The 14643-nt window shown below is 56.7% G+C and overlaps 1 protein-coding gene across 1 annotated transcript in view; it reads left to right on the top strand.

The window, feature by feature from the left end:
• Positions 1-1842: 1842 nt before the first annotated feature.
• The window catches only part of CNTN2 (contactin 2), a 29784-nt gene continuing 16983 nt past the window's right edge, over positions 1843-14643 (top strand). The window contains exons 1-2 of the mRNA XM_016140509.2: positions 1843-2101; positions 11244-11323. Of these exons, the coding sequence (XP_015995995.2) occupies positions 11254-11323 (70 nt within the window). The 5' untranslated portion in view covers positions 1843-2101; positions 11244-11253. The remainder of the gene's footprint in view (positions 2102-11243; positions 11324-14643) is intronic.

Here is a 14643-nt window from a genome sequence, read left to right on the forward strand (position 1 = left end):
TTGAGACCCAAGTAGCCTATGCTAACGGGTAGGGAACCAGGCCCTCCCCAAGGACCCAGCTCCTACCTCAAGGGCAGAAACTGCCTGAAAATAGAGTCACAAAGGCAGCTGTCTCAATCTAGGCAAACCTCACAAGCATTGCTAGACCCTTGGCCCCTGAGTCAGCCAATTCCCTGACCAGTCGGCCCCGCCCTCTCTGCTGGCGGCCGTTTGGCCGTTTTCTGCCTGGAGAGAACTCGTAGCCCTCTCTGCTGAGCTTGGGCTGACCTGGGTGACGTCAGAGGGCAAGGCTCACCTCAGCAGCTCAGAGCCAAAGTGCCAGGAGGACAGACAGACTGACAGACAAGGACAATGTGGGCAGAGGCAGGAGAAGGAAGGCACCTGGAATGGATTTGCACAGAAGCATTCCAAGTTATTCAAGATACATTGTTAGCACGGTGGGATGTCTCTATCTGAAACAAAGGAGATTGTACCCAGAGTCGGGAAAGCCCTTCAGAGGGAGCGGAAGGTTGGGGGCGCAGGGTGTGGAGCAGAAGGTTGGCGGAGGGGTGGGGGAAGGGGGCTGGGACTTAGGCAGATAATCTGGTTCTGGAGGCTGGGGTGCAGAACCTCCCCTATGCCACAGCTCCTCCTCTGGCCCAGTCTGTCTCACTTGGCCCAGAGTGTCCCAAGACCCTGCGCCCTCCTCCACTCAGGAAGATAAGTTGTGTCACTCCGGGCTTGACAGGGACAGCTACTTAAAACTCTGAGGCTGTCCTGGCCCTGCCAGCTGTTTTAGCATCTGGACCACTCACTGGTCTTGCTTGTGTGAGGTGGACAGCAGGTGGACCAGAGGAGGGCGAGACAGCAGTGACAGCATGATGGGGCCGCCTGCTGCTGCAGATGGCTCGTCCCTCTGCCTCCAGGCTCCAGTCTCTCTGCCCCTGCCCCCACCCAGATGACAGGAGGGATATCACCGACCTGGGTGAGCACCTAGAATCTCAGAGCCAGCAGGGAACTTGGCCATTTTTAACCCCCTCAGGATCCAAGTGAGGCTCAGAGAGGACAGGGCACTTAGCCCAGCACACACAGCTAATCAGCGGCAGAGCCCAGCCTACGCTTCAGACGTTCGGACCCACAATCTAGTGAGCTTTTCATGAATCACGCTACTGGTTGATTAAAACAGGCTTGGATCCATAAGTACTGATGTGGAAAGGTGTCCAAGATCTTTTATAGTTAAAAAATATCTTGCAAATCATGATCTAGTGTATGATCCATTTTTACAAACTAATACTAATAACCCATGTAATTATATACATGAAAATAATAAACCTGGAGGCATGTAACTCAAATTTGTTAAGGGACTTTTACTATCTATTTTTAAATGCCCTGTAATGTTTGAATATTTTGACAAAGAGCCATGTTACTTTTATAAGGAAGGGAAACAATGAAGACGAACACGTGGGGTGGGCCACAGAGGAGCCCCCCATTCCGCCTGCCCTGCACAACGAGCCGGCGGTTTCTAATTTGTATCCCTTCCTCTAAGGAGTTCGGCTCCAGAAGTCTACAGGGTTTGAACAGCAAGAGCCACTTTCTTTTCCCTATGCACCCCACCCCACCCCTCTGCAGCCCCTTCAGCGCTGGGCTGGGCAGGGAGCGGGGGTGGGGGGGCCGGCAGGCCAGACAGCGCCCAGGAGCTGAGCTGCCCATGCATTATGGAAGACACGGGTGCCCTGGCTCGCTCCCTAGTCCTTAAATGACAGCAAATGAGGTAAAGCCAGGAGGGTGGGGACAGGAAGGGGGTGGGAGGGGGGCAGAAGGAAGCCATCTCCAGGGCCCCTGAGCGCGTTGGCTGAGGACTGGAGCCAGCCAGTGAGCAGAGCCTGGAAGAGGGAGGAGCACATCTTGATGCAGAGATGCTGCAGTGGCTCCGGGCGTGCACACACACAAGCGCCCTCACCCGCCACCGCCACCGCTGCCACCGCCGCACCAGGACAGCAGCGAGCAGCTGAGGGAGCGGGGCGGAGAGGAGGGCGGCCCGAGGGGCCAGCAGTCCCCGGCAGTCCGCCCCTCGCCTCGGGCAGCGTCCACCTGCCCCAGCCAGCACCTTCTTTCACCCCAGGTAGGTGCCAACAGCTTTTGTCTCCTCCCTCCCAGGGGCTCCCCAGGGTGCTGTTATGGGAAGGGGCTCAGAGCTCACTGTCTTTGCAACTTGGGAGGGGCTGCGACAGGGTGGGAACCCCAGCCAGTTGGGGGGACATCCGACTTCTCAGCCCAGGAGCATGGTGGCCACTGGAACTGGAGGTGCCCTACGCCCTGTCTACGTGGGTGGCATCCTGCAGGGCCCTGGCAGGCTGAGCCTGGCCAGGAAGCTGGCCCCCAGCAGTGTGTCCAGGAATTCAAGTCGGACACCAGCTGACAGCAGCAATTGCCTGCGGAGAGGGCAGCGCTAGGAAAGCCGCCCTGGGCCCCCAGCCCAGGGCCAGACAGTCCCTGAGGCCAGACCCCAGGCCCTGGCCTGCCCGCAGATGTCCCTGAATGGAATGGAGCCTGACTGCCCAGACTCGAGGTCGCACTGGATCAGCCACTGCAGGGTGACCTCTCTGCAAAGTCTTGGTTCCATTCCACAGAGGAGGGAGTGGAGCACAAGTTTGGGCAAAGGATCATCCAAGAGTAGGGACTTAGGGAGGAGAAACTGAGGCAAGTCACATCCCAAAGGGTGAGTGTCTAGGACCACAGGTGCTGAAATTCCTTTTCTTCCCTTCCTCCTTCCCCAATCTTATCTCTTCCTCAAACCCCTCCCTTTCATCCTCACTGGTGAGAAAGATTTGCAGAAGTTTGGCTTTCTAGTAAGGAAAGGGTCGAGGCTAGGAGGCAGAAGGGGCACAGTTTAGGGGGTCTAGAAAAAAGAAGGCACTCCTTCTCCCCTGGCACATGGGGCTGGCTTACGTAATGGACCAGGGTGGGGGAAGCAGCCCCGGACCGGACCGTGTCCAGAGCTGAATCCCATCACCTTCTCCAGGAGGGGCTGGTCCCAAAGTCTAGGAAGCAGGAAAGGAGGATGAGACTAAACCACGGAAGGAGAGTCCTCGTGCTCCCTAGGACAAAGCCAGGGACCCTTTAGTCACAGACCACTGGGGGCCGAGCCCGTGTCCCAGAAGGAAAATCTGTCAGTCAAGGTTGTTTAGAGGTTCAGGAATCCAGATAGACCAAGATGGGATGAGCCGTGAGTACCCATGGCCCCAGCCCCGGAGAAGGGCTGGCATTCCAGCCTCAGGTCACCTGCCTTTAACCCTCCCCCCACACCATGTCCAGCCTGCAGCTGGTCAGACCCTGCCACCCTTCCTTTCAGCTTGACTCCCCAAGGCCTCCACACTCCCTCCCAAAGCCCAACCAGCATCCTTCTTCCTCTGCCCTGAGCAGCCCAGGATCCCCCTCTATCAGTTCCCTCCCGATCTCCTTCTGGGCGGTCTGTGTCCTCGCCCAACCCTCTGGCCAGAGAGTCCTCAGTCCACTTAGCCACTCTGCCTCTCAGTTGCACTCAGAGGGACTAGATGAACCACTTGGGATCCAGGGCAGCGATGAGCAGGCCACTTGTTCGAGAAACTGGTGTGACCTGGGCTCCTGCGGGTGGGGCAGGGAGTCAGAGACCGGGTTCCTGGCAGTGGGAGGAGGGAGTTCCACCCTCGGAGACAGCAGCAGCCAAGCCTTCCCCAGGCGCCGCCAGTTAACCCTTTCTAGCCAAGTTCCAGGGCCATCCAAGCAAAGCTTTTGCCACAAGGTTAAAGTTCTTCCTAATTTCCTGTAGGATCTACCCGTAGCCCCCAGTCAACAAAAGGGAGGGGAGAGGGGGAGACCCTGAGCCCATGACATCAAAGTCACCAGGGTTCACCTTTCTAGTGTTCAGCCTGAGCAGCGAGGGAAGCACAGGGTCCCCTGCGCTCTCTCTCTCTCTCTCTCTCTCTCTCTCTCTCTCTCTCTCTCTCTCTCTCCCTCATTACCACTCATCCTTTACTCCCCACCTGGCCAAGCTCTCTCTCCCTTACAACCCCTTCTCAGTCTAACCTACCCCTACACCATCCCCCTGCCAGATTTCATTTCTTATGTAACTCCATTCCAGCACCTTCTCTGCCAGCAGTTGTTCAAATAGAGACTCGTGTGGGATGGACCTCTGAGGATGGTGTTCAACGGGATGGTTGCACATACTATCTTTGAAGAGCCACACTTATTCCTCTGGAGAAAGTACACGGGAGGGGGAAGCAATTCATCTGGGGCAGTCGGGAGGGTGCACATCCTCCGCCCCCACACCTAGAATGTCCTCAAGCCAAATCTTTGTGAGAAAGTGCATCTCAAAGGCAATCTATGTCTGAGTGTGGCTGGTATTTGTATTTTTGGAGGGACTTCTAGAGCAGAGGCAGGGAGTTGAGCAAGAGGTGGTTGATACTCAGGGAAAGCAGAACCAGAGCAAAGAATATGCTAGTGAAGCAAGAGGGGTTGAAATTAGACTGTAGGAGGCACTTCCTCACCAGGAAGAGGAGCCCTGAGGTGAGGCAATCTTTCCAATGACTCTAAGAGGCTGTGGAGAACTGGAGTCAGGTCCAAGGTTAGAAATAGTCCTGCCTGGAGGTAGAGGTTAGGCTGGATCACCCTATAAATTTCTTCCAGGCTCAGGTTATCCTCTTTCAAACGGTAATAGGCAGAGGTTACTAGGAATCTATAAGAAGACAGACACCCTAATCTAGACCACCCCCCCCACCCCCCAGGGCTTCGCTAACCTGAAACATGGGAGTTTCTGTGGGCTCTGTGCCCTGATGGTAACCATTCCAGAGTAAAGAAGTCCCTCCTTGGGTTTAATAAGTTCTCTTGCTACAAAATGAGCCTGTTTTCTGTTTACCCAAAGAGGATGCAAACAAAAGCAAAGGTATGTGATATTCACTTCCCAAACTGAATATACAGCATCCTAGGATATGTACGGACCCAAGAATGCCTCAGCGTCCTTCTCATCTAATGAGCCTTACCCCCGACACATACCGCTCCACTCCCATGGGGCACCTAGCCAGATGAAATCTGCTATGTCTCCTCCAGCTTCCCCCACATACTCACAATGTCCACCAGCCTCACAGACCAAGAGGCTACCCTGCCCTGTGTCTGGCTGAAAGGCAGCCTTCTTATAGTGCAGCCCAAGAGGGGCAGTTTATCTGGAGCCCAGAGCAGAAACTAGCCGGAGGGGAGGAGCATGTTGAAACCTGCCCCCACCAGGCTTTGTTCTGAGCCAGCCAGCAGGAAACTACCTAGGAACTGGGGGGAGTCTCCTCTCTGCAGAGATGAGGGGACATGAAAAATTGCTTTGCCACTTCTTTCCTGATTTGGTTCTTCAGAACCAAATTGAAACAATTGTTCTTACTCCTGACATCTCGAAAATGGACCTTCCTTCCAAAGAACTCACTCATTCTGCCCCATACCACACACAGAGCAAGGGGGAGTAGGAGACCTAGGGTCCCACCCTGCCCCTTATCCCAGCTCCTCCCAGAAGGATGCAAGGCTCTCCCCTCTGTCCACTTCCCACTTTGAGCCTCTCTCCAGAGGAGAGGGCAAGGGCAGCAGGGCCAGAGACTTCGGGCTGCAGATCAAGGGTCAGACTCCCTCAGGCTCAAGGCTGAAAGCTCCATGAGCCTGGGGGTCATAGCTCTACCCAGAGGGCACGGCCAGCCATTCCAGGGCTGGGGCCTCAGGGAACCAGCTGCCAATACAAAGAGGCTACAGAAAAAAATCGGGGGCAGGGAGGGAAGGAGCACACAGAGAGGGCTGAGGAGAAACTTAGCTACACAGCTCCCCTGTCCCCATCTAGTCTCTGTCCCCATGGAAGACAACAGAGGTCCCCATCCACACGAACCTGCCCTGAGGACCTCCTCCAGCTCAGGGCACCAGGCTTTCCCACTCAAGGTCTCTCAACCACAGTCCTCTTCCTACCAGGGGCCCCAGCAAGCCACCACAGACCCCTGTCCTCCCAGAGGGGCGTGGAGTAATTCAGACCTTCCTGGAGGACACTGATCCTGTCTCAGGAGGCAATTCCTTTCATAGGCAGGATCCCCCTCCCATCTCAGACCCCTGCAGGCAGGAGGTTGGGGTGGTTGAGAAGAAGCACCTGCTTGGGAGTGCCCAGGTGTGAATGCCTAGCCATGTGCTCTCCAAAACACACGGTATCTGGTGTGACTGTGCGTCCATGTGCCCTCATCTGGGGTGGCATGCTTACTGGGGCTTGCCTGGGCCCACTACACCTGTGGGGCATAAGAGGAGGAAGGTACCTGCCCAGAAAGATCGTGGGAATCTGTCAGTATCCTAAACACGTGTGAGCGCAGCCCGAATGTCACGACTGTAGAAATAAGCCCGACTTACAGCCAAGCACAGTGTCTGTGGACACGTGTCCGTGTCCCTCAGTGTGCCAAGGCCTGTGGGCAAGGGCTGGGAAGCTTCTCAGCGAGACCTGATCTTTCCCGAGCACTTACTGTGGGCCCGGAATGGTGCTGACCTCACAAGGGTCCTTTGGGTGGCTACTAACCCTTCCTATCCCCGTTTTGCAGATGGAAGACTGAGGCTCAGAGACGTTAAGTAATTAATGTAATAACTAGAGTCGTACCGGTTACTTATACTAGAGTTGTACTGGCTGGTAAGCCCCAGGCCGGTGGTTGAGAGGCCGCCCCGAAACCCCGTGTGCCGTGCTGCAGGAGGGAAGCAGGCGGGGACCTGAGAAGCTCTGGCGGCCCAGGTCGGCTCACCACGTCACCTAGTCTCTGCCCTCGGCCGGACTCCTAACTTTCCCTTTTTCTACTACCACCCATCACACATCCACCAGGGGTTTGGAGGGGACAGATTCAGGGCCAGGAGCTGGGTGTCTCAAGTGGTGGCATTTAGGCGGAGTCTATCTTTCTTTTTCTGACTGGCTTCGTGCAGGGGCCGCGGCCCAGCACACGCTGTCGTGTGCTGGGGTCCAGCTCTCAGCCTTTCCTCCCCGTCGTCACCCAGGCCCTTTGTTTCCTGAGCCCGGCAATTCAGCCAGCTCCCCCTGGAGCCTCTGAACCCCCAAGCAGCCTGCGCCCCCATATGTTGGTGCCTCACAAGACCAGCCCCGTTGGTGACAGCCTGTGCCCGCCTGTGCCAGCCGGCGCCTGCACCCCTGTACGTGAGCAGCTGGCCTGGCCCGGCTTGGCTGGCTCAGGGCTCGCACGGCCAGCTCTGGGCCTGGCATAGCTCCACTCTGGTCTTGCTCCTGACAAAAAGGCCTCCTCCACCCTGAGCGTTCAAGAATGTGTCATAGGCCAAATGGCGTGAAGAGATGACTGGCCCATGCAGCTCACGAGCACATCGTCGGTGGCGCTCAGTCGGTCAGGGAGCTCCACAAAGGCGGTTTTTACTACCGTCTCCCCAGTGCTTAGGACAATGCCTGGGACACAGTAATAAATACCACAATGGAAGTGGATGCAAGGCAAGACTAGATGACAATTGCCTCACCTTCAGGGAAGTAACAATCTCCAACCTTTGACCTAGACTCCGTGTGTGTGTGTGTGTGTGTGTGTGTGTGTGTGTGTGTTCACACAAGGCTTTGGCACGCAGAGGAGCTCAGTGTACATCTGATCCGGCTGACTTCTAGTTCTCCTCAAGGGCAACTCCAGGTGCTCCTCCACCCCAGCACCCCAACCCCTCCCCAACTCGTGTCCCCTTTGAGGCTGCAGGTCTGTTCCCCTGGGGCACCCAGGGCCCTTGAGCCCAGTGGTGACTAATCAAGGTCTGGGTTAAGTTGAAGTTTAGGAGGAGTGAAATTGGTAAGGGAGAAAACAAAATTCTGACCGCTCTGGGGTGGAGGAGAGTGATCCAGAATGCAGGGCTCCTGGTGGGTAACAGGGAAACAAAGCAGGGGCTGGGTCTTGGTGCCCCATCTCATGCAGGGACACACACACACACACACACACACACACACACACACACCCCACACACAGGCACACACGACAAAGACCAGACATACCTGTACACAGACACACATAGACACACGCATGTACATAGCGACACAAAGACCAGACCTCGCGTATATACAGGGACATATATACAACACAGACACACACAAACAGCACATACGCGTGCACTCACGCACACACCTGCCCTGCTCTCTCTAGCACTGCCGGGGAGCAGCAGCAGCCCCCCCCCCCAGAGTCTCCAGCCCCGCCCCAGCCCACTGGTCATCTGTCCCCGCTGCTTTGCCCCGGCACACTCAGGATAAGTGCCTAGAGCCCGCGCTCCTCCCCGAGCCAGCACCCTGCCCTGTCACCGAGCTCCCAGGACCGGCAGGCAGACGAAGGGCAGGAAGCAAACGATCACCTTCTCATGCCTGACTCTGGGGTGTGGTGATCCATCGCCAAGGGGGTGTTTTCAAAATTTTTGGAGCCGTGGAACCCTTTGTTAAAGGGAACTTTGTAGGGAAGTCCAGTAGATAAATCAGATGTATGTGGAGCTGCTCTGGCTGGTATGGGAAAGGGGTCTGGAGCCCCATCCTCTCTCCGCCTCCCCATCACCACTGTGACCCCAAGACTTCTACTGCAGGACACTCCAGTACCTCACCAAACATTCAGAACAGCTCTGCAAAGTGTGTCCCGATCACATGAGAAAACCGGGGCTCCGTGGGGGGAATAACTTGTCCAAGCTCACAGAGCTGGCAGGAGCTGAAGGCAGCATCGCGCCCCCTCGCCTCGGAGCCTGGGGCAGTGCACAGAGCCCCGGCGCCCGCGGAGGGCTCCCTGCGTTTGTGCAGCGAGTGGGGCCAGATTCCAGCTTCCCCAGACCGACCGAGCCCTGCAGGGTCTGCAGAGCGAGTGTGTGCATGTGAGTGTGAGAGAGGGAGCGTGTGTGAGAGAATTATGAGAATGTGTATAAAAGTGAATGAGAGAGTGTGTGAGGGGGACTGTGTGTGCGTGTGCCTGTGAGCGTGTATGAGAAAGAATGCGAGTGTGTCTGTGAGCACGTGTTTATGAGCGAGTCTGTGAGGGCGTGGGAGTCTGTGAGTGCGCGTGTGCCTTTGGGGAGCACTGAGCTGTCCACTGAGCACCACTGTGTGAGTGAGTATGACTGCCTGTCCACTGACTCCTGGAAGCATATAACACAGCTGTCCTCAAACAGTCAAATGTGCCACATGAGTAATACCTGTCACATGCCAGGCACTTTGCCAGGCACAAGTGGTACCAAGATGAGGAGATGCAGTCCCCCCCACCCCACCCCACCCCGGCGGGGAGCCCACAACCTTCCGGAGGCAGATGCATCCCCGTGGGCAGGGCGCCACGCAGTAAAGAACAGAACTGGATTCTGACTGTGCACGTGGGGCATCTTCGGGGTAAGACATGACTGAGGCTGTGAAGGGTGTGTGTGCATCGCCTAGGAAGGGCATTACAGGGGAGTCACATGAGTGGTCACAGAGGTGGGGACGTTGGGGAATGTCCCAGGGGCTAGAAGTGCCGAATTTTTGTATTCAAGTCTGAAACTGAAAGTGACAAGGATAGGGAGGGGCAGGTAGTCATGGGGAGGTGGCCCCTGGCCCCCATTCAAAGGGCCGTGGATGTGAGGCTGGAGTTGGGATGCCTTCTGTTTAAACACCCCCACCCCAACCCCTCCTCCAACACCCAGCTTAACAGCCTACATCTTCCATGACGGGCCTTGGGGCCACTTCCTGTCCTTCCCTCCAGCTTCTTCAGGTGCCAGCCACGGCTACTACTGAGGAGGCAGGAAAAGGTTGGGGGGCGATCAAATGCTGAGGCTTAAAAGGGTTGAGGACTCTCTCTCCAAAGGACTAGAGCGTGAAGTGAGACGGGGAGATCCCCAGCTCCCATGGGTTTTCAGACCCTGCACTGCCCCCTCCCCAGGGGAGGGGCAGGGCAGAATCCTTGGTCATCGGCAGCCTGCCTTCTCCTCCCCACCCCCACCCAGTGGACAGCATTCCCAGGCCCTCGGTGGCCCTGCACTCTCTGGGGGCGTCGCAGTCTCAGAGATGAAAGAGACCTTAGAAAGCACCCATTCTGCAGATGAAGACACCGAGACCCAGAGATGGCATGGGTCTTACAGCTAGTTAGCGAGAAAGTCCCCAGCCACGCTCTCCCCCAGCCCCGCCCCACGCCCCCTGCTCTTAGGTTCTTAGGTGTCTGCAAGGCGGACAGGAAAGGCAGAGAAGCAGAATCTGCAGCCGGGTCTTCTGGCTCCCTGTGACAGCTCTGACAGGGAGCTGTGGGAGCCCAGGGACCCGGGCTCACCCAAATAACCTAAAAGCAGGCCCCTGAGATGTCACGCTCCCCCTGCCCCTGCCCCAGCACTCAGAAAATCAGCCTTGGGATGGGCTTAAGCGGAAAGTCTGGTCCTGCCCTCGCTTCTAAGGAGGAGGCCCCTCTCTGCCGGACTGATGGAGGAGGCTCTGACTTGCTCTCCTTACCCCTCGCCCCAAGGAACAGTTTCTCCAGAGCTCCCAAAATGTAACCAAGTCTCTGCTCACCTCTTTGCGAGAGAGGGGCTCCTCCGGGAGCCGCGTTAATTTTTTTCAGCCCAGAAGACCTGTCTGGCCCCATTAGCGCATGTGGTTGGGAGCACTGATAAAGGGGCCAAGGTTATGGCTCCATCATGCACAGTACATGGTGCTTTACCCGGGGACCCAGGTGAGAGGGTGTGGATGAATCCACGAAACCTCTCCGCACTAGAAAAACAAGACTAGGTCTGAGAGACTTAGCGTGGCTCCCAGACGGGCTTGTTGCCCCCACCCAGACAGCTGCGGGAGAGGGGCAGGGGGCAATGGGCTCTTATTGCTGGAGGAAGATGCTACTAGTTCCCCAAACTCAGGCCTTGTTCTCTTCTGGACCCATGACAAGAGCTGGTACAGGTGTGTGGGCAGGTGGTCCTGGCTTCCCAATTAGTCACTGCTTCATTTCCTGAACAGCACCCTCCTGACTGCAGGGTGGGGGAGTAGGAGTGGGGTACGAGGTAGAGCCAGACTCCCAGGGGGCCAGTAGGAGGCACTTGGCCCAGGAAAGCTCCTTGGTAATAGCCAAGCCCCTTCCCTGGGGGCCCTGGGGAAGATGAGTGATGAGCAGTTCCGGCCTCTCTCAGGCAAGACCCAGCTATGCCTGGAACCGGGAGGGCCCCTTCTTATCCTCCCACCTCCCGGGCCCCTTCTCCACCCCCCTCTGCACACTCCCTGGGCTGGGCTGAGGCCTGCTCCTCTTCTCTCCACTTCTGCCCAGAGCCCCCGCCATGGGACCGCTCCTTCGGAGGAAGTCACACCTGCTGCTGCTTGTGGCTGTGGTCCTTGTCTCCTGTCCAGGTAAGAGGGCTCATCTGGTCTCTGAAGCCCGGCGCGAATGGTTATACTGTTATATCATTGCTATTATTTTGGTGATGACTACCGAAATTACTGACTCTGCGCTGCTGTAGTACTTATGTTTCTGAGGCAATTTCCTGAACTAAAATTTTCCCATTTGTGGATCTTACCTTCCCCTTTGAGGTGAGGAGAGAGAATGAGTCTTTGTCATATTATCGAAGAGGTATGATCAGAGAGGGTGAGTGGCTTGCCCTGGGCCACCCAGCAAGGTTGTGGCACAAACAGCTCTTCACAATATCAGCCCAGAGTTGAAGCCTCTTAGGCTACGCTGTCCAACATGGTATCCAATAGCCAAGGGATGATTAAAACTAAGATAAATTAAAATTTGAAATTAGTTCCTCACTTGTACCAGCCACATTTCAAGGGCTTATAATAGCCACATTGAACAGCACAGATTACATTTCCCTCGTCACATAAAGTTGTATTGGATGGTACTGCTGTCGGGTCCCTGCCGTGAGGAGGCAGAGATCTACACCACAGAACTTTGTGGGGCTCCTCAGGGCAATGCTGCAGCCTGGCAGAGGGACGTGTGGAACAGGGTCTGGGAGGCAGAGCACAGAGTGGCCCAGGCAAAAGGTGAGAGGGACCCAAACAGAGGCTCTTGTGCCAGGGGTGCTATGAGGTAGGAAGAGGGGAGAAGGGGGCTGGCAGAGCAGGAGGGCATAGAGAGGAGGGCAGTGCAGGCCGCGAGGCCCAGGTAGCTGACTTGGAGAGTGTGCCAGAGACCCAGCCTATGTGACTGCCGGGTGGAGTGCTCCGGCCGCCTGCTGCCACTCTGACCAGCCCACTGGGACCACCGCTTGGCCTCTGCCCTGACCCCCAGCCCAGATCAATAGACGTTCCTTTTCTCCTTAAAGATCTCCATGGCAGGAGTACCTGCCCGCCACCATCCTTCTGGAACTCTAGCCGCCTTGGACTCCACTTGCCCAGCTTCCCGCAAGGCTGCAGCCGGCACGTTCTAGGTTCTTGTCTCACCAGGGAAGGACTCCACTGCACACATTCAGATGTTCTCGTGATGTCCTAACTGCCTCCCAATCCTGCACCCCAGTCAGCGAGGCTCCTGGGAAATAGGAAGGACTCAGGACTCAGAGGGTGGGAGGAGCCTCCCGGCCTTGCTCCCCGTGCCAGGGCCCACCTAGTCTGGAGGAGCTGCTAGTTTGGGGAACTCTGGCTGACAGAGCGGGAGACACCCATCCCAGAGAGCAGAAGAGAGGGGCCTGGATCCTCAGCATCGCCCTCCCTCAGAGACAGCTCAGTGCTGGGACCCCGTCATGGAAGGCAAGGGGTATGGGCAGCCTCCAGGGTCCTTAGACCTGGAGAGGCAGGAAGGCCAAGGGCGAGGGGACCTGGTCTGCCATGTCGCAGAGCTCCAGAGACAGGAGTGGAACATTGTCCCCGCCCCTCCCAGGGAGGCACCTCAGCTCCACTCTCCTTGCTCACCTGCCTGGGGCCTGACCAGGGCGAGGAAAGTCAGTGAGATTCCCCTCCACGCTCAGGCTTCTCTCCCGCCTTCCTCCGCAAGGCTCCCGATGCCTGTGTTCGGGGAGCAGAATTGCCAGGACAGGGAATCGGGGAGAATCAGAGGATTTGGAGCAGAACAGCAAGGAGGGGGCGGCTTCGCCGGAAGTGTGTGTGTGTCTTCGGAGGAAGGTGTGGAGAGAATGACGGTGTGTCTGTGGATGTCTGTGAGGGCGAGGGCGGAGATGAGAGCGAGTTGTGGCGTGGAGAGGAGCTGCATTTGGGGGGACGTCCAACGTGCATACAGGCCTTACAGCACGGTGTAATGCCCCTCAGCTTCAGCTGCCCTACAGAACGCCCAGGCGGCATTTTAAAAAGGTGGCTTTCTGGGCCTCCCTTCTGGAGATTCCGACTCTGTACCTCTGGGGTGGAACAAGGCGCCTGATGGTTCTCATGGGAACAGATCGAGAAGCGTGGCCACTGAGGTTGAGGATGCCAGCTGCGGAGTAAAGCTGGCCGGGGTCCAAGTCCCTCTCTCTGCCCCTTCTTGCTGTGTGATTTGGAGCAAGTTACTTAACCTTCCTGAGTCTCAGGTTCCACATTAGTCAAATAAGGAAATGGCAGTAACTATCTGGTAGAGGTTGTGAGAAGGAAACTTGGAGCATGGCATCTGATAATGGGTAAGCGCTCAGCAAGTCGCACCTATTCTTTTATGCATGCATGGATGTATACAAATAAATAAGTGCACATTCAAGCTGTGTGTGCATGGAAGCAGATGTGTGTACAAATGTGTGTGGCTGACTGATGGAGCGGCTTAGAGAGGTCTGTACGTGCGATATGTGTGCACGTAAGGAAGTCTGCGTGGGTGAGAGATATAGACACGTGCATGTGTGGACATTGGGGTGAGGGTGTGTATATGGCTGAGTGCAAAGGAGAAAGCTTTCACAGGAAGAAAGCCAGTCTGAAAGCATCAGTGTGCCCCAGGCCCACTCGGCTGCCCCCTCCATCCAGACAGAATTACCGGAAGCTGCTATTGTGCAAGGTGGTTCCCAGCAGCTCGGCTGCCTCTGCCACCCCTCCGCTCCTTTCCCTCCGCTCCCAGCAGTCCCAGCTGGGGCAGGGGTCCCTGTCCTCCACCACCGTCATTAACTTGGGATTAAGCTGGGCTCTCCAGCCGCCATCTCCAAGGCCTGGGGCGGCAGTGAAGGGTAGTGATGGGTGGTGGGGAGGGGGATGGAGGATGCCACTTCAGGGAGTCCTGCCTCCTTCCTCATTCTGAGAGCTGCTTAACAGCTGCTCTCACTCCCAGGGGTGCAGGGCTGGGCCTCAGCTGTGGAATAGGGACCCACCACCCCCACCCCTGGAATAGGGCTGACAGCTGGATGCTCCGGGAGAGGAGGCACTAATTGGTTAATGGGGATCCCCCCCCCAGGATCTACTAAGGATGAGGGCGGAGGGCCTGAAATCAGCTATATTGAGGGGTAGGAACCAATTAGGAGTGGCCTGGCTCCTGCCGGACACCACAAAAGCAAAGTGTGCCCGGCCCCATGAGCCAGCAAATGGAATCCACTTCCCACCCATGCGCAAAGGCAGGTGTGAAACACTACCGTCTGCGCCTTGGGGGTCCCTGCCCTGGTGAGCTTGGTCAGCGGTGCTGGAGGAGAGAGGCATCTGTCCTGGGAGGGGCTGGGCCTAGAACTCCATTTGCACGTGAGATGGCCATTTGCTCAGCAAAATCAGGGAACCGAGGTCTAGAACTATGTGTGCCGCAGACTTGCACTGAGATCCTGGGCAAGTCATTCCCT

This window comes from Rousettus aegyptiacus, unplaced genomic scaffold, assembly GCF_014176215.1.
Source record: "Rousettus aegyptiacus isolate mRouAeg1 unplaced genomic scaffold, mRouAeg1.p scaffold_m13_p_17, whole genome shotgun sequence".
In the NCBI taxonomy this organism is placed as follows: Eukaryota; Metazoa; Chordata; class Mammalia; order Chiroptera; family Pteropodidae; genus Rousettus; species Rousettus aegyptiacus.